Source organism: Saccopteryx leptura, unplaced genomic scaffold (genome assembly GCF_036850995.1).
Source record: "Saccopteryx leptura isolate mSacLep1 unplaced genomic scaffold, mSacLep1_pri_phased_curated manual_scaffold_18, whole genome shotgun sequence".
Lineage (NCBI taxonomy): Eukaryota > Metazoa > Chordata > Mammalia > Chiroptera > Emballonuridae > Saccopteryx > Saccopteryx leptura.
Window position 1 is genome coordinate 1,315,249 of NW_027095700.1, and position 23,717 is coordinate 1,338,965.

At 38.3% G+C, this 23,717-nt stretch overlaps 1 protein-coding gene across 3 annotated transcripts in view; it reads left to right on the plus strand.

Annotated features, from left to right (window-relative positions):
- The first annotated feature begins 4,271 nt into the window (after positions 1 to 4,271).
- Positions 4,272 to 23,717, plus strand: part of LOC136386863 (eukaryotic translation initiation factor 1A, Y-chromosomal-like) — an 84,709-nt gene continuing 65,263 nt past the window's right edge. For all 3 annotated transcript variants that reach the window (XM_066357981.1, XM_066357980.1, XM_066357983.1), the window contains exons 1-4: positions 4,272 to 4,738; positions 9,766 to 9,849; positions 12,437 to 12,540; positions 16,721 to 16,771. In XM_066357981.1, the coding sequence (XP_066214078.1) occupies positions 4,723 to 4,738; positions 9,766 to 9,849; positions 12,437 to 12,540; positions 16,721 to 16,771 (255 nt within the window). In that variant the 5' untranslated portion in view covers positions 4,272 to 4,722. The remainder of the gene's footprint in view (positions 4,739 to 9,765; positions 9,850 to 12,436; positions 12,541 to 16,720; positions 16,772 to 23,717) is intronic.

A 23,717-nucleotide genomic window follows, 5' to 3' on the forward strand; every position in this document is an offset into this window, starting at 1 on the left:
ACAATATGATGAGAAATAACATCTGCATTGTAGAGGTTCCAGAAGAAGAAGAGAAAGAACAAGGGACAGAGAAACTGTTTGAAGAAATCATAGCTGAAAACTTCTGTAAATTGATGAAGGAAAAAGTCACACAAGTTCAAGAAGCACAGAGAGTCCTGATAAAAAGAAACCCAATGAGGCCTACACCAAGACAGACCATAATTAAAATACCAAAATTAAGATATAAAAAAAAATACTAAATGCAACAAGAGAAAGGAAATCAATTACTTATAGAGGAGCCCCCACAAGGATGACATCTGACTTCTCAACAGAAACACTTGAGGCCAGAAGAGAATGGCAAGCAATAATTAAAGTAATGCAAAACAAGAGCCTACAACCAAGACTACCTTATCCAGCAAGATTATCATTTAAAAAAGGAGAAATAAAAAGCTTCCCAGATTAAAAAAAAAACCTCGAGGAATTCATTACAACCAAACCAGTACTGCAGGAAATGTCAAGGGGCTTCCTGTAGAAAAAGCAAAGGAAAAAAGAAATTAAGAAAAAGAGGATTATAGATCTAAAGAATAAAATGGCAATAAACAACTACATATCAATAATAACCTTAATTGTAAATGGATTAAATGGTCCAATCAAAAGACATAGGGTAGCTGCATGAATAAGAAAACAGGACTCATATACATATGCTGTCTCTTGTAGAGATATACATAGACAGAGAGTAAAGGGATGGAAAAAAATATTTCATGCAAATGGAAAGGAAAAAAAAGCTGGGTAGCAATACTAATATTTGACAAAATAAACTTTTAAACAAAGGCTATATATAGTAAAAGATAAAGAAGGTCATTACATAATGATAAAAGGAGCATTACAGTAGGAAGCTATAACTATTATAAATATATATGCACCTAATATAGGAGCATTTAAATATATAAATCAGATTTTGATTGACAAAAAGAATAAAATCAACAGTAATATTGTAATAGTAGGGGATTTTTTTTTTCTTTTGAAGCTGGAAACGGAGAAAGACAGACAGACTCCCGCATGCGCCCGACCGGGATCCACCCGGCACACCCACCAGGGGCGATGCTCTGCCCCTCCGGGGGGTCGCTCTGCCGCGACCAGAGCCACTGTAGCGCCTGGGGCAGAGGCCAAGGAGCCATCCCCAGCGCCCGGGCCATCTTTGCTCCAATGGAGCTGCGGGAGGGGAAGAGAGAGACAGAAAGGAAGGAGGGGGGTGGTGGAGAAGCAAATGGGCGCCTCTCCTATGTGCCCTGGCCGGGAATTGAACCCGGGTCCCCCGCACACCAGGCTGACGCTCTACCACTGAGCCAACTGGCCAGGGCCAATAGTAGGGTATTTTAATACCCCACTAACATCAATGGATAGAACCTCCAGTCAGAAAGTTAACAAGGAAACAGTGGCCTTAAATGACACACTAGATCAACTGGAATTAATAGATATCTTTAGAATCTTTCACCCCAAAACAGAAGAATATACATTCTTTTCAAGTGCTCACAGTACATTCTCTAGGCTAGACCACATGTTAGGACACAAAACGAGTCTTAATAAATTTAAGAAGACTGAAATCATATCAAGCACCTCTCTAACTACAATGTCATAAAACTAGAAATCAACTACAATAGAAAAACTAAAAAACATTTAAACACTTGGAGACTAAATAGCATGCTACTAAATAATAAATGGGTTAACAATGAGATCAAAGAAAAAAATAAAATATTCCTTGAAACAAATGAAAATGAACATAAAACAACTCAAATTTATGGGACACAGCAAAAGCAGTCCTGACAGGGAAGTTCATAGCATTACAGGCATACCTTAAGAAGCAAGAAAAAATTCAAACAACTTAACCCTGCATCTAAAAGACCTAGAAAAAGAACAGCAAGTAAAGCCTAGAGGAAGTAGAAGGAAATAATAAAAATCAGAGTGGAAATAAATGACATAGAGGCAATAACAAACAAACAAAACCAATACAGAAGGTTAATGAAATCAAGAGCTGGTTCTTTGAAAAGGTAAATAAAATTGATAAATATTTTTTTATTATTATTAAATTTAATGCAGTGACATTGATACATCAGGGTATATATGTTGAGGGAAAACATCTCCAGAATATTTTGACATTTGATTATGCTGTATACCCTTCACTCAAAGTCAAATTGTCTTCCGTAACCTTCTATCTGGTTTACTTTGTGCCCCTCCCCTCCCCTCCCCCCCTCTCTCCTTCCCGTTCCATCCCTCCCCACCCCACCGTTACCATTATATTCTTGTCCATGTCTCTGAGTCTCATTTTATGTCCCATATATGTATAGATTCATATAGTTCTTAGTTTTTTCTGATTTACTTATTTCACTCTGTATAATGTTATCAAGGTCCATCCATGTTATTGTAAATGATCCGATGTCATCATTTTTTATGGCTGAGTAGTATTCCATAGTATATATGTACCAAAGCTTTTTAATCCACTCATCCTCTGACAGACACTTGGGCTGTTTCCAGATCGTCGCTGCTGTGAACAATGCTGCACAAACATGGGGATGCATTTCTCCTTTTGGAGCAGGTCTATGGTGTTCTTGGGGAATATTCCTAAAAGTGGGATGGCTGGGTCAAAAGGCAGTTCAATTTTCAATTTTTTGAGGAATCTCCATACTGTTTTCCACAGAGGCTGCACCAGTCTGCATTCCCACCAGCAGTGCAGGAGGGTTCCCTTTTCTCCACATCCTCGTCAGCACTTATTCTGTGTTGTTTTGTTGATGAGCGCCATTCTGACTGGTGTGAGGTGATATCTCATTGTGGTTTTAATTTGCATTTCTCTAATGATTAATGATGTTGAGCATTTTTTCATATGCCTATTGGCCATCTGTATGTCCTCTTTGGAGAAGTGTCTTCATTTCCTTTTCTCAATTTTTGATTGGATTGTTTTCCTTCCTGGTGTTGAGATTTACAAGTTCTTTATAAATTTTGGTTATTAACCCCTTATCAGACATACTGTCAAATATGTTCTCCCATTGTGTAGTTTGTCTTTTTATTCTGTTCTTATTGTCTTTAGCTGTGCAAAACCTTTTTAGTTTGATATAGTCCCATTTGTTTATCCTGTCTTTTATTTCACTTGCCCGTGGAGATAAATCAGCAAATATATTGCTCAGAGAGATGTCGGAGAGCTTACTGCCTATTATTTATTCTAAGATGCTTATGGTTTCATGGCTTACATTTAAGTCTCTTATCCATTTTGAGTTTATTTTTGTGAATGGTGTAAGTTGGTGGTCTAGTTTCATTTTTTTGCAGGTAGCTAGCCAGGTGGGGGGGGAAAGGGTAGAGGGGGTATCAAGGACAACAAGGGGGGAGGGAGATTTGGGTGTACACATGTAATTAAGTAAACACAATAAACTAAAACCAAAAAAAAAAAGAAAATAAAAAAGACTGAAGAAGACCTGGAAACCTCACAAAGACCTCATGGAGGTGTTTTTTTGACAGAGCCTTTGAGTGGGAGTGAGGGACAGTGTTTAGATCAGGTTTCATTAGCTCTGAGTGATTTGATCAAGTTGCTTACACTCTCCAGGCCTCAAAAAAAAAAAGTGGGATTCAAATAATTTAACAACCAGTTTTCTGCCCTAATGACTGTTTTAAGTATAAAAAAATAAATACCAAAAAGGTAGCTTATTATTTCATGAATTTAATACTTAAATGAGAATAAAACAGGCACACAAAACTAGATTGTTATAAGGAAGAGTTTTAAAATACTAATGAAAAAAGTATTAAATAATACCTGACAAAAAGAGTAATACTGTTATTTAAGGTATTTTCATACCGTTTTTTAATTGATGTCCTCATTTGTTCTTTTTTTTTTACCTATGGACAGAGTGAATGTTACTATGGGTGCTTAGAATATGCTGTTGTGCAGATGAAGCTAAAAAACAACAACGAATGAGTGTAATTCATCATTTCCCCCTTAGAGAGAACCCTAGTTACATGTGCCATTTTAACAACTGGTTCACCCCACTCAACCAAAAATTAGGTATCAGTTCTGCCAAACCCTGTGTGAACCAGCTGAATCGCACCACTGATCACAATATATCAATATATCAAATTAGCATTCTGTATGTACACCTTAAACTTATGCAATGTTATGAAAGAAATACCTTAATTTTTAAAAAGGTAAAGAAAAAAGTACTAAAAAACATCTTACACATAGTGTATCTTGCATTTCCCCAGTACTACAAGCTAGATGAGAATGAGAAGACTCTCGTACAATTTTAGTAATGATGTTAACGGTAACGGATGCATAGTAATTTGTGAAACTGCTCAACAGAACTGTTGACTCTTCTTTTTTCAAGTAACCCGCTCTTGGCTTTCCAAGGATTAATCCGCTTTGTGTTTAACGCTTTCTGCAGATTCCCAGGTCGATATCTGTAGTTCTAATGGGTATCAGTCAGTCTGCTGGGCATACACAGAAGATGAAAGAAGATTAGAGGAAAGATTGAGGGAGAACTGCGAGCCCGCCCAGGTGAAGGCACGTTAAAATTACGCCAAGAGCTCTGACGCCACCAGCAGCGACGTTATTTGCTTGTGCCGGAAAGTGGCTGGCTACACATCTCAGTTGCAACAGTGTCCCTGCACCCTGCACCGTTTCTTCTTCCGGACCCTGTGGAATTGTGGTTGCGCAGACACTACTGAAAAAGAGTCCGAAGGGCGGCATCGGCTTGCACGGTCATGCCCAAGAATAAAGGTAACACTCTAGAACCAGAGTTTCCGTAGTCCGCTGCCCTCGCCCTGTTTCAGAAGGAAACCGCACATACCAGTCTTTCTTCCCGACCAGGCTGGGCAATCTATCGGGGCGTTTTGGTCTCGGGAGAGTAGCTGGGGAAGTTATTCCTGCTCGCACTGCGGTGAAGCAGACGCCATTTTTCAAGGGCGTGATAGGACGCTGTTGTTGGGCGACCTGGTCGTGCAGTTGTGTCTGTCCTGAATAACTTAGCTTTCACAGGTGATTCTTGTTCATTTATTTCTTTATAGGCAGTTAAATATTATTGAAGATATTTCCTCTTTTGTGTCAGCAGTACGTCATTCTTGATACATAGTTAAATTAATCCATGGTGGTTTACTCTCCTTCAGACTTACACAGGCTTCAACATTCTTTTTTAAAAGATGCTTTACATATTTAAAAGTTTTCAGCCTTGGTTCCCACTAATATTGTGGCGTAATGATTTCTATCTGCCCTTATTCTAAAGCGAACCATTCACAAATTATACTTGAGAACAAGTTTACTTCCAAAATTGGACACTAACCTAGGGAAAGCAGAACACTTACTTGCACAACCATTACTGGAAAACAATTCTCTTTTATAAACTAAAAACATTCTGACTTTTTTTTTTTTTTTTACAGAGACAGAGAGTCAGACAGACAGGAACGGAGAGAGATGAGAAGCATCAATCATCAGTTTTTTGTTGCGACACCTTAGTTGTTCATTGATTGCTTTCTCATATGTGTCTTGACCGTGAGCCTTCCGGAGTAATTAATCCCTTGCTCAAGCCATTGACCTTGGGTCCAAGCTGGTGAGCTTTTTGTTGTTATTTTTTGGTTTTGGGGGTTCTTTTGCTCAAGCCAGATGAGCCTGCGCTCAGGCTGGTGACCTCCGGGTCTGGAACCTGGGTCCTTCTGCATCCCAGTCCGACGCTCTATCCACTGCGCCACCGCGTGGTCAGGCCATTCTAGCCTTTTAATGTTCATATAATATCTTGAGAAGAGTAGAAACCTGAAAATGTATTTTGTATAGGCTAGGAATACTTCCACACCCCATAGAAAATCTTTGATAGTTCATTTTTGGGACCGAGACCTACTTATGTTCTGTATTCTTCACAGGTGGCTCTAGGAATTCTACTTCATTTCCTTTTTGTAGTTATCACCACTTACTCCTTCTGGTACTCATTTCATAATTCTTTGCCTGTACTATTCATTTTAATTACTTCTGGGTCCCTAAACTTTAACTGTCTAAATCCTTTTTGTATCAATGGTTTTACTCTTAATTATTCTGGGAGAGATTGAGAGTGTCTAAAGAATGTGTTAGAAAAGGCTTATAGCTTTCTGCTAATCTGGGTAATTCATGATTAGCTCAAAGATGATAACTAGATCACTTTAAAATTAATCTTATTCTCACCTTTATTTCTAGAGATTTTCAAATATACAGCTCACTAACCCATCTACTCTAAAAGGAATAGTCCTATTTTATGGACGTTGGATTTTTACAACTTGGCACTTAATAGATATCTAATGAATTTTGTTGATGTTATCTCCCTGTGTAGATGCCGTCCTTGATAAATAAGGTTCCCCAATTTTAACTTTTAAACTAAATATCTAAGAAAGATTCCATCAGAGAATATCTCCAGAACACATCTGATTTATTTAAGGAATATTAGGAATTTTGGTTTCACTTATTAAAAAGATGTCAAGATGAAACATTAGACTACATAATGCTATATAAGCAGTTCTGATTTTATTTTTTCAAGAGATTTTAACTTGGATTTTAAATTTTAAAGTGGATTCTACTATATGACAATATTGGGGTATATAGCATTTGGTTAATTAATTCACATAAATTGACAAAAATTATATTTGAGGCACTATAATAATATTATATATATTAATAACAGCTATATTAATAAATTAAAATTATACTTCTGAACTTTAAAATTGCACATAGATTTTTTGCAAGCCCCTGTGTTTTGCTCTCAAATCTCTCTTCCTATTTTTCCTCAATTTTATGTTTTCAGTCCGAATGTAAAACTAGTCTTTTGTCTCCTAGGTTACTTAGTTGTAAAGATTCTTTTTTTTTTTTTTTTTAATTTTTATTTTTTGTTCTCTTCCAAATGAGAGAAGGGGAGGTAGAGACAGACTCCACTATGTTTCCTGACCGGGACCCACCTGGTAATTCCCACTCTGGTGGATGCTCTGCCCATCTAGGGCCATGCTGTCTATGCAAGCTATTAGCATCTGAGGATGAAGGTTCCAGGGGAGCCATCTTCAGCACCTGGGTTCCATGTGCTGGAACCAATCAAACCATGGCTGTGGGCAGTTGAGGGAGAGAAAAAGAGAAAGAGAAGGGAAAAGGAAAGGGTGGAGAAGCAGATGGTCACTTCTCTTGTGTGTCCTGGCCAGAAATCAAACCTGGGACATCCACACGCTAGGCTGACACTACGTGTGCCTGTCCTATTCATTTTAATTACTTCTGGGTCCCTAAACTTTAACTGTCTAAATCCTTTTTGTATCAATTGGCCAGGGCCAAAAAGCTTGTTTTAAAAAGTCTTAAATTTCACGAAATAAGGTTTACTAATGTAGACCTAAAACCAGTGCTGTTTTTCTTTACTGGAAAATCTAAAAACGCAGTGATCACTGTATTGGTGAGGATATACTGTATTTTTTGCTCCATAGGATGCACCTGACCATAAGACACACCTAGGGTTTTAAGGAGGAAAAATAAGAAAAAAAAATATTCTGTACCAAATGGTGATTAAAATATTTAATAAAATACTGTATTTTTTGCTCTGTATAAGATGCATGAGCATTTCTCCCTCCACTTTTGGGGGAAAAAAGGTGTGTCTTTTGGAGCAAAAAATATGGTAAGTTACATTGGGTCATATATTGAAAACTTGCATTGGGCTCAGTTTCATTTAGTTTGTTTCCTTCAGAAATCTTAGAAACCCTCCTCAATTCAGGAAAAATGACATCCTCTGACCCATTGAAGAGCATTTGGGGTGAGGTACACTTGTACTTTACGGCAGGGGTCCCCAAATTTTTACGCAGGGGGCCAGTTCACTGTCCCTCAGACTGATGGAGGGCCGGACTATTAAAAAAACTATGAACAGGCCCTGGCCGATTGGCTCAGCGGTAGAGCGTTGGCCTGGCGTGTGGGGGACCCAGGTTCAATTCCCGGCCAGGGCACATAGGAGAGGCGCCCATCTGCTTCTCCACCCCTCCCCCTCCTTCCTCTCTGTCTCTCTCTTCCCCTCCCGCAGCCAAGGCTCCATTGGAGCAAAGATGGCCCGGACGCTGAGGATGGCTCCTTGGCCTCTGCCCCAGGCGCTAGAGTGGCTCTGGTCGTGGCAGAGCGACGCCCCGGAGGGGCAGAGCATCGCCCCCTGGTGGGCAGAGCTTCGCCCCCTGGTGGGCGTGCCGGGTGGATCCCGCTCGGGCGCATGCGGGAGTCTGTCTGACTGTCTCTCCCTGTTTCCAGCTTCAGAAAAATACAAAAAACAAAACAAAACAAAAAAAAACTATGAACAAATCCCTGTGCACACTGCACATATCTTATTTTAAAGTAAAAAAACAAAATGGGAACAAATACAATATTTAAAATAAAGAACAAGTAAATTTAAATCAACAAACTGACCAATATTTCAATGGGAACTATGAGTCTGCTTTTGGCTTTGGGGCACTGGATAAATGGCCTCAAGGGGCCGCAGTTTGGGGATCTCTGCTTTAGGGATTTGCTCAGTTTGGTTTTAAATTGCCATTTCTTTAGAAATGGATGAACTACTCTTGGTTTATTGATTTGAAAAAATGCCAAACTCTGGTATGTATAATTCAGTTACCAAAGCAAGTATTTTTCAGTAAGCAAAGCAAGTTTTATTATTAATGGAACTGTCATGATTAATGGCTTGAAATATAGAATGCTTTTCCCTTTTGGGAAATAAGTTTTTATGTGTCCTAATAACGTGTAAGATAATGAGTGCAGATGGGTTGACAACTTGGGGAAGCCCACCTCCCTTTTACTGTAGAACAGAGCAATGTGAGACTGCTACAGAGGTACTGTCCCAGGAGGTATATTCAAGAAGATAGGTGTTTCTCTTTACAGTGGTCAATTGCATACATTTAATTTTGTTTGTGATGTGAAGTTTTTGTTTCAGATTCTTTCCAGGGTTCTGTCTTAACTTCCACTCTCAGCTTCTCTTTCACCTATTGGAAATGACTGTTCTTGTGGTTAACTACTGTGTTAGGAATAAGATGCTATAGAGAAGTACCCCAGTTTAAGAATCATTTTATATCTTTAGCATGATACGGTATAGCAGAGTATGACAGTCCTTTTTCCTTTTAGAAATGTAAATTGTTGTAGCTCATCAAAAGCCTAAGGAAGCAGATACATAGCATTTAACCCAGAAGTTCAATGTAAATTTATCTTTTGGAAGTTACTTATGAAATAATCATCAATTCAACATTATTTAACAACCGCAAAACATTAGAAATAAAGAAAATAAAGGATTATATATACTCTAATCATTAAATTGTCCATCTCACCCTGTGGTAATTGACATCAAAAGATATTTAGTAAAAATTATTCAGTGGGGGTATAGAAGAGCTATATTTTGCTTTGGAAAGCATAGACCATAATATATTAATAATGGAAATTTTATTTTCCATACTTTTATGTAGAACATACTCTAATGTCAGAAAAATACAAATAAAAATATTGGAAAGAATAAGAGGTTGATGTATCTTAATCTACCACATGACGAAAAGGGAATTTCTGGTGCAGTGAAAGTATAACTGGGTAAAAATATAAGGTAAATATTTAAAAATCTTATTTAGAGTTTTGTTAATGTTATAGTGCTAGTTAAATGATGATATTTTTATTTTTCCCTAAGTGATTTTGTAAAGTTTATGAGTTATTCTAGCTTGTTTCATAGTTATGAGTTATTCTAGCTTGTAAAATATTATAGATGATTACATTTGATTTTTTAAAATTTACATGTACTTAATTAGGTAAAGGAGGTAAAAACAGGTGTAGAGATAAGAATCAGAATGAATCTGAAAAAAGAGAATTGGTCTTTAAAGAGAATGGGCAAGGTAAGACTTTTTAAACTTATTACCATATTTTTAATGTGAATTTTAGTTTGTACCATAAAAGGTATCATAGTCATAATCCTGAGTAGTTATTCATTGTCTATATTTGACTTTTCCTTAATTGTAATTCCTTATATATACTTCTCCAGAATTTGTGTGTTAAATAATCGATTATATATCAGATGTTAGTAAAAGATGAATTGGTGGCAGATTTGGAACCACACGTTTCATTGTTTTGTGTGAAACAGCATAATCTGACAGTAAATTTTCGGGTTCAGAGCAAATTAAGCCTGGAATGCTGTCACTGAAAATTTCATATGGTACAGTAGTGAGTAATATTGTATGTTGTTCAGTAGACCATGGATGTTTTATGACTTTCGATTCTTAGTGATCTGACACTACTATATAATATAAAACAACTGAATAATTTACTTAATATTTCAGATTAAGTAAGAGTAGATTAAGATACAAAAACAAAGGTAAAAAATTGACTGAAGCACTTGTTTTTCTTCCTTTAAAAACATAATGTTAGGCCCTGGGTAATGAGCACTGCTGGTTTTAGTGTTGTCCTAAAATGCTAAGGTTGCAGGTTTGACCTGTGGTCAGGGCACATATAAGAAGTGATTAGTAAAAACACAACTAAGTTGAACAGTTTCAAACAATTCCAGCTTTTTATATCAAATTCATGTGATTACCCCTATGTAGAAGAAGTACTGAGTAGTAAGTTGGGCTCATTGGCTGTGGTAAAAAGGACTTACTACCATACAGCAGTCCCACAATTTGTATCTAATTTATTTTCCAGTAGAATTATAATTTTGTCCAGGTGCTCTGTGGGGTTCTTAGTACAAATTTTACTAGTGTGAACGTTTTATAGTAATGACCTGTTTCCCTCTTCTCACTTTCACTCCTGCTTTTGACATTTATACCTAGAAAGAGACTGCCCCAAGTTATTCATTCTTATATATATATTATCAATCTCTTCTAGAGTCAGTGGAATCAGTTGGTATCTTGTGGACTCTTGGAAATATTTTAATTGTACATTTTATCAGAGACATTTTTTAAAGAAATTTAATTGCCAAACTGTTCTAAAATAACAAAAAATTATCAATAATTAACCTATGGTTTTTGTCACCAAAGTTCTGAGGAGAGCCAAGATAGGCCTAGTATCTAAATGAGAGAAATTGTGTTTGTTTGTTTTTTAGGTGAGAAGAGGCAGACTCCTCTGTGTGCCCCAAATTCACCTAGCAACCCACCTGTCTGGGGCTGATGCTTGAGTACTGAGTTACAGTGCATGATGCTGATACACTTGGACTAACTGAGCTATCCTCAGTCCCAAAGCCACACTCAAACCAGTCTAGCCTCTAGAACCAATTGAGTTACTGGCTATGGGAGGGGAAAAGGGAGAGAAGTAGATGGTCACTTCTTATTTGTGCCCTGACCAGGAATCAAACTGGGACGTCCATAGGCCAGGCTGATGCTCTAGCCATGGAGCCACTGGCAAGTACCTAAATAAGAGAAATTGATAAGCCAGGATTATATTGTACATTTTGGAATGAGTCACTTTGTTGTATAAAAGTAGAGCATACAGTCCTGGGAACAGGAGTGAGCTTATTTACTCAAAATAAGTAAATAATTAAAATACTTGTTATAACATAAAGCTTGTCATGGAAATGACACTTTTGACATATTGATTTCTGTAGGTTTTATTTACTTATTTTTAAAGATTTTATTTATTCATTTTCAAGAAAGAGAAAGGTGGAGATAAGGGCAGGAACAAGAAGCATCAACTCTTAGTTGCTTCTCTGTGCCTTGACCAGGGAAGCCTAGGTTTTTGTTTTTGTTTTTGTTTTTGTTTCTTCAGTGAAAGGGAGGGAGGCAGAGACAGACTCCTGCATGCGCCCCTACCCAGATCCACCCAGCAAGCCCACTAGAGGCTGACCCCTGCCCGTGTTGCTCCCTTGTGCTCTGTGGCTAATCAACAGAGTTCTCAGTACCTGAGGCAGAAGCGATAAAACTGTCTTCAGTGCCTGGGACCAACTTGCTCCAATCAAGCCATGGCTGCAGAAAGGGAAGAGAAAGAGAGAGGCAGAGACAGAGAGAGAAAGAAAGAGATGGAAAAGGGTGGAGAGGCAGATGGGTGCTTTTCCCATATGCCCTATCGGAGAATTGAACGTGGGATACCCACACACTGGGCTGAGGCTCTACCGCAAAGCCAACCGGCCAGAGAAGCCTGGGATTTTGAGCCTGCAAGCTCAATATTCCAGGTCCACGCTTTATCCATTGTGCCACCACAGCACAGGTCAAGTGGGTTTTTATTTGCTTAAAAAATAAGAGAATGAAGTAAATTAGCATCGGTGGAAGAGGCGTTAAAAATTGTTTGACCAATGAAGAATTCTCTGGTTTTCTTGGATAAAATTAAGATATGTATTACTCTCCAGATAGAGTACTTAAGCTTTTGCTTATCCTTACTTTTTTTTTTAAGTTTGAAAAATTGAGCAGTACAAATTAAGTTGTTGACTGTGTGTTAATTTCAGTTGTTAACATTTTTAAAAAAATCAAACAGTATTTCATACCCTGTTTTCCTCCTCAGAGTATGCTCAGGTAGTCAAAATGTTGGGAAATGGACGTTTAGAAGCAGTGTGCTTTGATGGTATAAAGAGGTTATGTCATATCAGAGGAAAACTGAGAAAAAAGGTAGGGAAATTTGTTTTATTTTATACAAAATTTGTTCTTTTTTTGAAAAACAATTTTTTGCTTTAGACATATGCAGGCTAAGCAACTCATTTTTCTGATTTTTTGAAGACCATTCTAAGAATGGTGATTTATATGACAATATAAAATAAGTAGATTGTTGGGTACTTTTGTTATAAAAAATTGAATTTACAAAGAATCATTTGCTTCACCTGTGTTGTATTTGTCAGAAACTTTTAGTTTGAGAGTAACATTGAGGAAATACTGAGACAAATCTAATCTACAAAACAACTCTTTTAAAATGTGGTTTCTTAAAAAAAACACCATGCCATAAAATAATGAACGCTAGAGAATTGTTTTCAAATTAAAGAAGACTAATGTTTTCAGATTAAAGAAGACTAAAAAGACTACTAATTGAATATAGTGTATTTTCCATGATTAGACTGTGGTTTGAGGGAAACAGCTGTGCACATTAGGGACATTTTAAATTGGGATATGTTAGATATTATGTTTGATTTTTCATTGTAATAGTTCAAGAAGATTGATAAATCACATTGGTTAAAATTTTTTCAGCTTTGATTTTATGATTTAAATTTTTTTTTGGTCTTATAATTCATTTTCCAAATTAATGATGGATTTAGGGCTTGAATTTAGGTAGATTGGTGCCTGGGTGACTGTTTATGTTGTTGGATGATTTTCATATACTTTGGCTAATTAAATATTACGAGTGTTTTGTGATTAAACGTCTATAGTTTTTATGAGAAATGACTATTTTCTAGCAATTTTAAAATTCTCAAATAGTTGAAATAAAATTGTTATATATTTTAACATTCTTAGGTTAAATTTGAGAAAAACTTACCTACGTATTACAGTCTTTCCTAACATACCGTACTTATATTTAACTAAACTTTCTTTTCATATGTATTCGCACACACATATGCACAGTACAGGGGATCCTTGGGTATTTAACTAAACTTTCTTTTCATATGTATTCACACACACATATGCACAGTACAGGGGATCCTTGGGTTATGACAGTCTCATCATATGATGATTCAAGTTTATGATTCTCACTCTCATAAAAATTGAAAAATATTGACACATGAGTAAGCAAACAGCTTACTGCTGTTAGCATCATACTTATGTAGTACATGGGTGAACTAATTTGCTTGCATGTGGTGTATGTTCTTTTTCTTTTTCTGTGGCTTTATTGTGTTTTTATGTTCTAGATTATGATTTTATAACTGTATTAGGATAGGTAAATGACTTAGGCTCGGGAATGTCCACCCAAAATTTTGGTTATGTCAGTGTTATAGGAACAGAGCGGTGTTGTAACCCAAGGACCCCTTTTATTATAATACATTTATTACACTGGGGAACAAAATTTTTGTTGCATCCACAAAAACAGTTGTTCTTACCTAATTCGAGTGTGCTGATTTCAAATCTGACATTAGCTTCTCTCTGTAAGCTACAATGTTTTTGCAATTCAAGATTTTAGGTTTTCATCTTATTGTAAAATTTTCAACATTTAGTTTAACATAATAAAGTAGAATGTCTTCTTGGGCATCATCATTGTGAAAGTATAATTTATGTGAAAGTATAATAATTTATATAATGCAGTAAATACACTAATACAATAAAAGATATGATTGCATCAGAATTGATCTACAATTTTAAAATAGAACATATTAAAACACTTATTTTAATCATAAAATTTGCGCAAAACTTATTTAAATTCTATTCAGGCAAAAATTTGCATTTGTAGCTCTTGCGTTTGTGTACTTGTTGAGGACAATATCGTTTGATACTCCAGCAGTAGTCTGCTCATTACTTACAGCTCCAAGATTTTCAGGAAACCTATCAAGGTGACTGTTCAGGAAGTGAATCTTAACACCCATGTTACATCCAGTGTCATGGAAAACCAACAGCATCCTTTGAACCAGAAGTTCATAGTTTTCTGCTTTTTTGTTGCCAAGGAAGTTCTTTGTACCTGCCACAAAAGACTGCCATGCTGCTTTCTCCTCGTTCATATTCCTGGCAAATTCTTCGTCATGTATGAGGTTTGGAATTTGAAGTCCATCGAATACACCTGCTTTTATCTTCTCGAAAGACAAGGCAGCGAGAGCAGCAATAATATGTTGAAAGCATTCACTTTCTCTATTCAGAGCCTGAACAAACTGCTTCATTAAGCCAAGTTTGATGTGAAGTGGGGGAAAATGATCCTGTCTCAATTAACTACAAGTTCATTCATGATATTTTCATCCCTACTTCCAGAGCTTCGCGTTTCAGCCACTCCTTCTGTGTCCAGTGTTTCTCCCGAGCTCGGCTGTCCCACAAACACAGAAAGCAAGGATACTTTGTGAAACCTCTCTGTTGTCCTAGCAGGAAATTTACCATTTTAAGATCCACACAAATGATTCAGTTATGCTCCTCATACTTCAGAAAGTCGAGGACAATTTTTATATCATTATAATCTCACAGATGAGTTGAATAACCAATTGGAACCACTGCATAAATATTACCGTTGTGTAGGAGAACACATTGTAGGCTCCATTTATAGCTGTCAAGAAATAGCCCCATTCTGTTGGACTGTAAGTGGTAACACCTAGCTGGCTGAGAAGACTACTGATATCATGACAGTAAACAAAGTGTCTTCAGAAAAAAAGTCCACAAAAATTTGTTCACGCTTCCTGAAATGGGATACTTTAGCTGACCAGTGAAGTACATTTTTTTCTTGAAGCCTGGAGGCTAATAACTCAGCTGCTTTCTTTAATAGACCCAAATGTCTTACTAAGTCATTCAATTCGGGTTGGCTAAACTGCTGAGTGGTTAATGACTGCTTGGCATCAGAAGAAGACCCTTCAGATTCTACAACCATTTCCTCATGCATCTTATCAAAATACACTTGATCACCATGTTCACTGTCTTCATCCTTAGGAGTAATAAAACCATTGAAAACTGGAACCAGGAGTGTCTCAGAGTGTGGAATAGGTCGTATTGCTGAAGGAATATTAGGATATGCAATCATATGCCATTTTTTCTTGCCGATGCCCTTTGTATGGATCAAACAGAAATAATAGTCACTGCTGTGGTCCTTAGGTTCACGCCAAACCATGGGAATACCAAAAGGCATTCCTTTGCGTTTTCCTTTTGTCCTGTCACGAAGCATTTCCTCACAATTATGACACACAATACAAGGAGCCCAATTCTTGTCTTGATTGCCAAGGGGAACTTGAAAATAGGCAATATATGCACGTGTCACAAATGATGAAATATTGAGCCTTTGACATTGAAGTGTGTAACAGCCACATATAGAACAGAAGGACTATTCTTACATTTACACCTACTTGAATAAACCATGATTCAATCTTAAAACAAAATAAGAGTGTGTTCTTATCAGATAATAACTATTCACATTTAAAAACTACAATTATGTAAAATATTTGTAAAACATTAATTGCCTTGTCATTATGTTCAATCCAAGAGTCATTGCCCTTTAACTCCAATTTAAAAACCAATGCATGCCATTAACTGTAACAAAAAGAAATTAAAATTTCATAAAATCTAGAGCATGCACCAAAAAACGAATTTCAGATTTGGAATCAGCAATGCAGAAATATATAGGAACAGTTCTAAAACCTCATGCAACAGGAAATGAAAAAAATTTGTTCCCCAGCCAGTGTTATAGTTTTTCCCTAAGGTGTGTGTGTGTGTGTGTGTGTGTGTGTGTGAAAGAGAGAGAGAGAGAGAGAGAAAGAGAAGCAGGAAGGGAGAGAGATGAGAAGCACAACTGTAGTTGTGGTACTTCAGTTCATTGATTGCTTCTCATACGTACATTGACCGTGGTACTTCAGCTGAGCCAGTGACCCCTTGCTCAAGCCAGCAACCTTGAACTTCAGGCCAGAAATCTTTGGGTTCAAGCCAGCAACCATGGGATCATATTGATGATCCCATGCTCAACCCCCTAGCTCCTTGCTCAAGTTGGTGAGCGTGAGCTCAAGCCAGATGAGCCTGCACTCTACATATTTACTGGTCAGGCTATTTTTTCTCCTAATCTTAACATATTTTTTTCCACACTCAGTGAATAGTCCATATTTTTTTATGGGAAAAATGGTTTAACATTGTTCCTTATTAAAATTTGTTTTTATTTTAGATATAATATGCAATAAATTTTCTTTTATAGGTTTGGATAAATACCTCAGACATCATATTAGTTGGTCTGCAAGACTATCAGGTAACAATTACATATACATTTGTATTGTGTCCTTGTATTTAATGTCATTAATATTTAAAAGGTATAGTATAAACATATTTGACCAGTTCTGTCCAATTATGCCTTCTTACCATTCTGCCATCAAAATTAAGGGCCAGTTGTGTCCAAGATGGTGGTATTTTCCTAATTTTGAATAATTTCCACAATTGCTTAATAGTTCATGTATTTTGTGGGACAGTTGGTTGGCTCAGTATTGTCATTGTTTTTGTTTTAAATGATATGCAGTGAATACTCTTAAGTTTGGGATAAATACCAAATATCATTCTGATTTTATTTATTTAAAGATCAGTTGAATTCAAGGCACTGAGCTAGGTATTCCAGGGGATTTTTACTGTTCTATGAGAAGATATACAGGTACTATATATTGTTTACATGAAGTTAAATATTTTTCTGTAATTACCTTTTCTGAAATGAGAGTGGTAGTGTATGTTACTGGCTTTTATTAGTGTTTTTTATTTGTGAAAATAAAAATGTAGTTTTTTTATGTTAGGGTCCCATCACCATTTTTTTTAAGAGAGAGGCAGGGGCCCTGGCTGGTTGTCTCAGTAGTACATTGGCCTGGCATGTGGATGTCCAAGTCTGATTTCCAGTCAGGACATACAAGAGAAGCACCCATCTGCTTCTCTACCTGTCCTACTCCCCTCCTCTCTCTCTCTCTCTCTCTCTTTTTTCACCTCCCACAGTGATGGCTCGATTGATTCGAGCAAGTTGACTTCAGATGCTGAAGATAGCTTCATGGCCTCTGCCTTAGCCGCTAAAACAATGGCTTGGTTGCTGAGCAATGGAGCTATGACCCCAGATGGGCAGAGCATCGTCCCTAATGGGCTTGCTGGGTGGATATTGGTCTGGGTGCATGTGGGAGTCCATCTTTCCGCCTAAAATTATATATATAGAGAGAGAGGCAGGGAGAAAGAAGGAACACTGAACTGCTCCTGTATGTGCCCTGATTGGGCAATCAAGCTGGCAACCTCCATGCTCTGGGACAATGTTCCAACCAATTGAGCTGTCTTGCCAGGGCTTAATTTTCACTGATTTTTAGAGAGACAGAGAGGAAGGGAAAGAGTGGAGAATGGGAAGGGAAGCCTTCATCCATTGTTCCACTCAGTTTTGCAGTCCTTGGTTGCTTTGTGTGTATGCCCTGACCTGGGATTGAACCTGCAACTTTATTTCCAGTCAGTGCTCTTAGCTAACTGAGCTAACGAGGCAAGACTTTTTTTTTTTGTAAAGGACTCAAAACCGAAGTGTCAGAAACTACTACTCTAGGGGATTTAGCTAATTTAAAGTCAAACCTTCCATGTTCCAAAAGTTTTATACTATGGAAGAAGGATAAGACGTGTCTCAATGGTTACAATACAGTGTTGTAAATGCTATGAATTTGAGATGAGCTCTTAGAAGGGAATGAAATAGTTGCCTCTATGATCTCAGTCTTCAGAGTGTATATGAAGTGGGTCAAATCTATTTTATTTCTGTCTATTGGAATACATCATATGTTAAATTATATTGTGAGTTTTAGGTTTTATATAGGTATCTATATAAAACATAGGTCTAGTTTGCTTATAATCTTTCAGTCTTATTTTTTTATGCCCTTTGTTATTGTGAAAATAGAGTACACATAGAGTATACAAAAACACATACAGCTTAGTGAAACTGTACAAAGTTAATACCTCCATAAAAATAAATCAGTTTAAAAAATAGAACAGCAGCTCAGAAATCCTCCACTCTGATTGTGTGGGCCCTTTCTAATCACAATCTTCTCTCCCAACTGAAGATTATCAGCAGACATATGTGGTAAATACTTTCTTTGGTTTAAAAAAATGTTTTACTACCTAGGTGTGCATTCTTAAACACCATAGTTTCAATTTGTCTGGATTTGAACTTTATAGAAATGGAATCATTCATTTTGCCTCAGGCTTCCTTCAGCCTGCTTGTGAGACCTGCTCATGGTGTTGCCTTTGCTATAGTTCATTTATTTTCATGCTGTATAATACTCTATTATAGGACCACCTGACCGGTGGTGGCACAGTGGATAGAATGTTGACCTGGGATGCTGAGGTTTTAGGTTTGAAAGCTCAAGGTCTCCAGCTTGACTGCAGGGTCACCAACTTGAGTGTGGGATCATTAACATGACCCAGTGGTCACTGGCTTGAAGCCCAAGATTATTTGCTTGAGCCCAAGGTCACTGGCTTAAGCAAGGGGTCATTGGCTTGGCTAAGGCCACTGCCCCCTCATCAAGGCATGTATGAGAAGCAAACAGTGAACCACTAGAAGTGCTGCAGCTAGGAGTTGATGCTTCTCATCTTTCTCTCTCCCTCTCCTCCCCCCTTTCTCTTTCTCTCTGAAAACATTCTATTATGGGACTATACTATAATGTATTTATACATTCTGAAATTGACATAGATTTAGGCTGTTTCCAATTTGGTTTGCTACAATGATACTACTATATTTAATCCTATGTAGGTTTTCTGTGCATATTAGCAGACATTTCTTGAGCATCTTCCTACAAGAGGATTTGCTGGGTGATAGGGGAGGTGTAATTTCAAATGTTCTAGATAGTGCCAAAGAGTTTCAAAAGTAACCATACCACTTTTTATTTTTGCTCATGTCAGCAGTACTGTATATGAGAGTTTCTGTTATTATTCATTCTCTTCAATATTTGATATTTTCAATTTTAATTTTTGTCAATCCTGTGGATATGTCATGGAAACTCCTTGTGTTTAAATTTTGCATTTTTCTGATTAACAATGAGTCGGAGCACCTTTCATATGTCTTTTGGCTATTTGAAATTTCTATTTTGTAAAGTGTTTGTTTAAATATTTTGCCTGTATTTTATTGTCTTTTTCTTATTGATGTGTAGGAGTACTTTATACATTTTAGAGGAGTATTCTGTCAGTTATATTTATTATCTATATCTCCTCCCATAACTTGTAACTTGCCCTTTCACTTTTTTTTTATTTTTTTTATAGAGACAAAGAGAGAGTCAGAGAGGAGGACAGATAGGGACAGACAGGCAGGAATAGAGAGAGATAAGAAGCATCAATCATCAGTTTTTTGTTGTGACACCTTCGTTGTTCATTGATTGCTTTCTCATACATGCCTTGACCGGAGGGCTACAACAGACTGAGTAACCCCTTGCTCAAGCCAGCGACCTTGGGTCCAAGCTGGTGAGCTTTGCTCAAACCAGATGAGTCTGTTCAAGCTGGCTACCTCGGGGTCTCGAACCTGGGTCCTCCGCCTCCCAGTCCGATGCTTTATCCACTGTGCCACTGCCAGTCAGGCACCCTTTCACTTTCTTAATGGTGCCTTTGGTGAACAGAATTCTTAATATCACCCAGTTCAATAATTTCCTTTATGGTAGTGCCTTTTCTGCCTGAATTAAGTCTTTTTCTACCCAAAAATTATACTGCCATTCTCTTTAAAATCAATTTGTAACAGCCTCATAGCTTTGCTACCTAGTTTTTTTTTTTTTCCTTTTTGGTTCTGTTTTTTTGTGTTTGTGTGTGACAGATACAGAGAGACGGACAAATAGGGACAGAAAGACAGGAAGGGAGAGAGAGATGAGAAGCATCAATTCTTTGTTATGGCTCCTTAGTTGTTCATTGATTGTTTCTCATATATGCCTTGACCAGGGGTGGGTGGGGCTACAGCAGAGCAAGTGACCCCTTATTCAATCCAGCAACCTTAGGCTCAAGCCAGCGACCTTGGGCTCAAGCTAGCAATCTTGGGCTCAAGCCAGTGACCATAGGTCATATCTGTGAACCCCTGCTCAAGCTAGTGACCCTGCGCTCAAACAGTTGAGCTTGTGCTAAGCCAGTGACCTTGGGGCTTCAAACCTGGGTCCTCAGCATCCCGGGTCAATGCTCTATCCACTGCACCACCACTGGTCAGGCAGTATTCTTCATATTATTTTTATCACTTACTCCATCTTGGAGAGGTTCTATAACCCACGCCATCATTCTTTTAATATTATTTCTGTAAATGATGACCACAGATAAACAGTCTATTTGCTTAAGAATCCTAGGAACTAACTTCAGAAGAACCACACTCCACTGTTAAGACATTCCAGCTTTGGAATGTTTTGCTGACCTTCAACCAGTCATCTGAACAGACTGAGTTGGCTTGCAAATCGTCCCCTCAGTAGAAAACTCTCAACCGTCTTCTTTTAATTTCTTTGTTCTGTTTTTTTCCCCCTTCTTTCTGCTTCCTTATAAAAACCCCTGCCCATGTCCAATTGTTAAGATGGTTTTAGCAAAGTGAGTCCACCAGCTTTTCAAGCTGCTGGTTCTTTAATACCCCTACTTTCCTTCCACCAGCCCTTGTCTCTCTATTATTGGCTTTTGAGCAGTAGGCAGCAGAAGCTGGGTTCAATATCAGTCCCATGTGTGAATATGGGAATTGCCTTGTTGTTTTTATTTTATTTTATTTCTGTTTAAAAGCTACATAGTTTTCTATTGCATAGACATGTTGCCATTATGCTTATAGGCTAACTCAAACACTTTTTTACTTCTTCCTGTGGCCACTGCATTTTCTCCGGCACAGCATCTAGCTTGGAACGCAGGTGCTAACTGCCACAGTATTTTCTCTGTATGGAACTATGTAATACACATGCACTAAAGCATGTCTAAGCACTTGCAGGAATGAAGTAACCCCAGCCTATAAAATCTTTTAAACTCTCTGGCTCTAAATCTCTGTGCTGTTCATGTTTGCTTTTATTCTGCTTCAAGATCATGGCTAGCTCCCTACACTTCCATCTTTCCTGGTCTTGACTTCTTTTTTAACTGGGCTGCCTGTTCACCCTGAAGTGTCTTTCACCTTTCGCTCAATTAGAAACCAAACCCAACCTACATTTTGGTTTTTTTTACAGAGACAAAGAGAGAGTCAGAGAGAGGGATAGACAGAGACAGACAGACAGGAATGGAGAGATGAGAAGCATCAGTCATTAATTTTTCGTTGCACATTGTGACACCTTAGTTTTTCATTGATTGCTTTCTCATATGTACCTTGATGGGGGAGGGGGAACTACAGCAGACTGAGGGACCCCTTGCTCAAGCCAGCGACCTTGGGTCCGAGTTGGTGAGCTTTGCTCAAACCAGATGAGCCCGAGCTCAAGCTGGTGACCTCGGGGTCTTGAACCTTGGTCCACTACATCCCAGTCCAATGCTCTATCCACTGCGCCACCGCCTGGTCAGGCCCAACCTACATTTAAAGTTAAACAAAATACTTACAGTTAAACAGCTTATATTTATATAGATGTCTTTAAAACTCTTCATATGTAATCTTTTTTTTATTAAGTGAAAGCAGGGGAGGCAGAGAGAAAGACTTCTGCATACACCCCGACTTGGATCCACCTGGCAAGCCCTCTATGGGGCAAAGCTCTGCCTATCTTCGATGTTGCTCCATTGCTCTGCAACCAAGCTATTTTTGGTTCCTGAAGCAAAGACCACAGATTCATCTAAAGTGCCACAGATCATCTCACTCAAATCAATTGAGCCATGGCTATGGGGGGAAGAGAGAGAGAGAGAAAGAGAGAGAGAGAGAAGGAAAGAAGGGAGAGGTGGGGAAGCGAATGGTCACTTCTTCTGTGTGCCCTACCATGAATCAAACCTGGGACTTCCGCAAGCCAAACTGAATTGGCCAGGCCAGGAATATTTCTATAGATGTCTTCATTTAAATTATTGAGCATTTATGAGGATTCCAAGATGACAGTGGAGTAGGACATTCCAAATGCCACCTCCCAGGACCAAATTGGATTACAACTAAATTTAAGAACAATCATCTTGAAAAACCAACTTTGGATTAATGAAGAGTCTATAACCAAGGATCACAGAAGCCACACCAAGACTGGTAGGAAGGGCAGAGACACGGAAAGGGCTGCCCGCTCCCAGAAGCAAACAGCAATGGAGGGCCTAATGGGACTCTCCGTGCACAGAGGTTCACCTTGAGAGGGGAGGACCTTAAACCCAGGCCGGTGCCCCAGCCGACAGCCCCAGAACCTAGAACAGGCACCCACATAGCATTTGGCAGTGGAAAGAGCTGATGTTTCTTTCTGCAAGAAAGAGACAGAGCTCTTGGAGAAGTAGGCTCTGTTTTAAAGGGTCAGTGCAGAATATCTCATTCATAGCCACTTACCTGGTGCTCCAGTGGAGTGAAAACAGAGGACTGGAGTTGTGTAAGAAGAGTGTAAAGTTGGAGGCCCAGGGAGAGACCCTGTGGGGGTGGCCTCTGGAATCCCTGTGATGAGTCATTCTCCAATATTGCAGTTGCTATCTTTCTTGGGTGGAGCAGTCTCTTCTGGTTTCTTATTGATCTTTTGTACTGTGATAAGTATTCTGTACATCATTGAAAGAGGCATATGGAAGTTAGTTATTCTACCATCAAGTTCAGACTTTCCTATTTTAAGAATCTGTATCTTGTCTTGCTCTATTTAGTGAAACATTATTTCTATATATTTTTTTCAATTCTTTAAACATTTATAAGATGTAATATACAGCCATTGTTAAGTATAATATCTGGTTTTTTTCAGGAACAGTTTCTTTTAACGTTTTAAAAAATCTGTGAGCCACACTTTTCTGTTACTTTTTGGGTATCATAATTTTTTTTTTTTTTCTGAAGCTGGAAACGGGGAGAGACAGTCAGACAGACTCCCGCATGCGCCCGACCGGGATCCACCCGGCACGCCCACCAGGGGCGATGCTCTGCCCCTCCGGGGCGTCGCTCTGCTGTGACCAGAGCCACTCTAGCGCCTGGGGCAGACGCCAAGGAGCCATCCCCAGCGCCCGGGCCATCTTTGCTCCAATGGAGCCTCGGCTGTGGGAGGGGAAGAGAGAGACAGAGAGGAAGGAGGGGGTGGTGGAGAAGCCCTGGCCGGGAATCGAACCCGGGTCCCCCACATGCCAGGCCGACGCTCTAC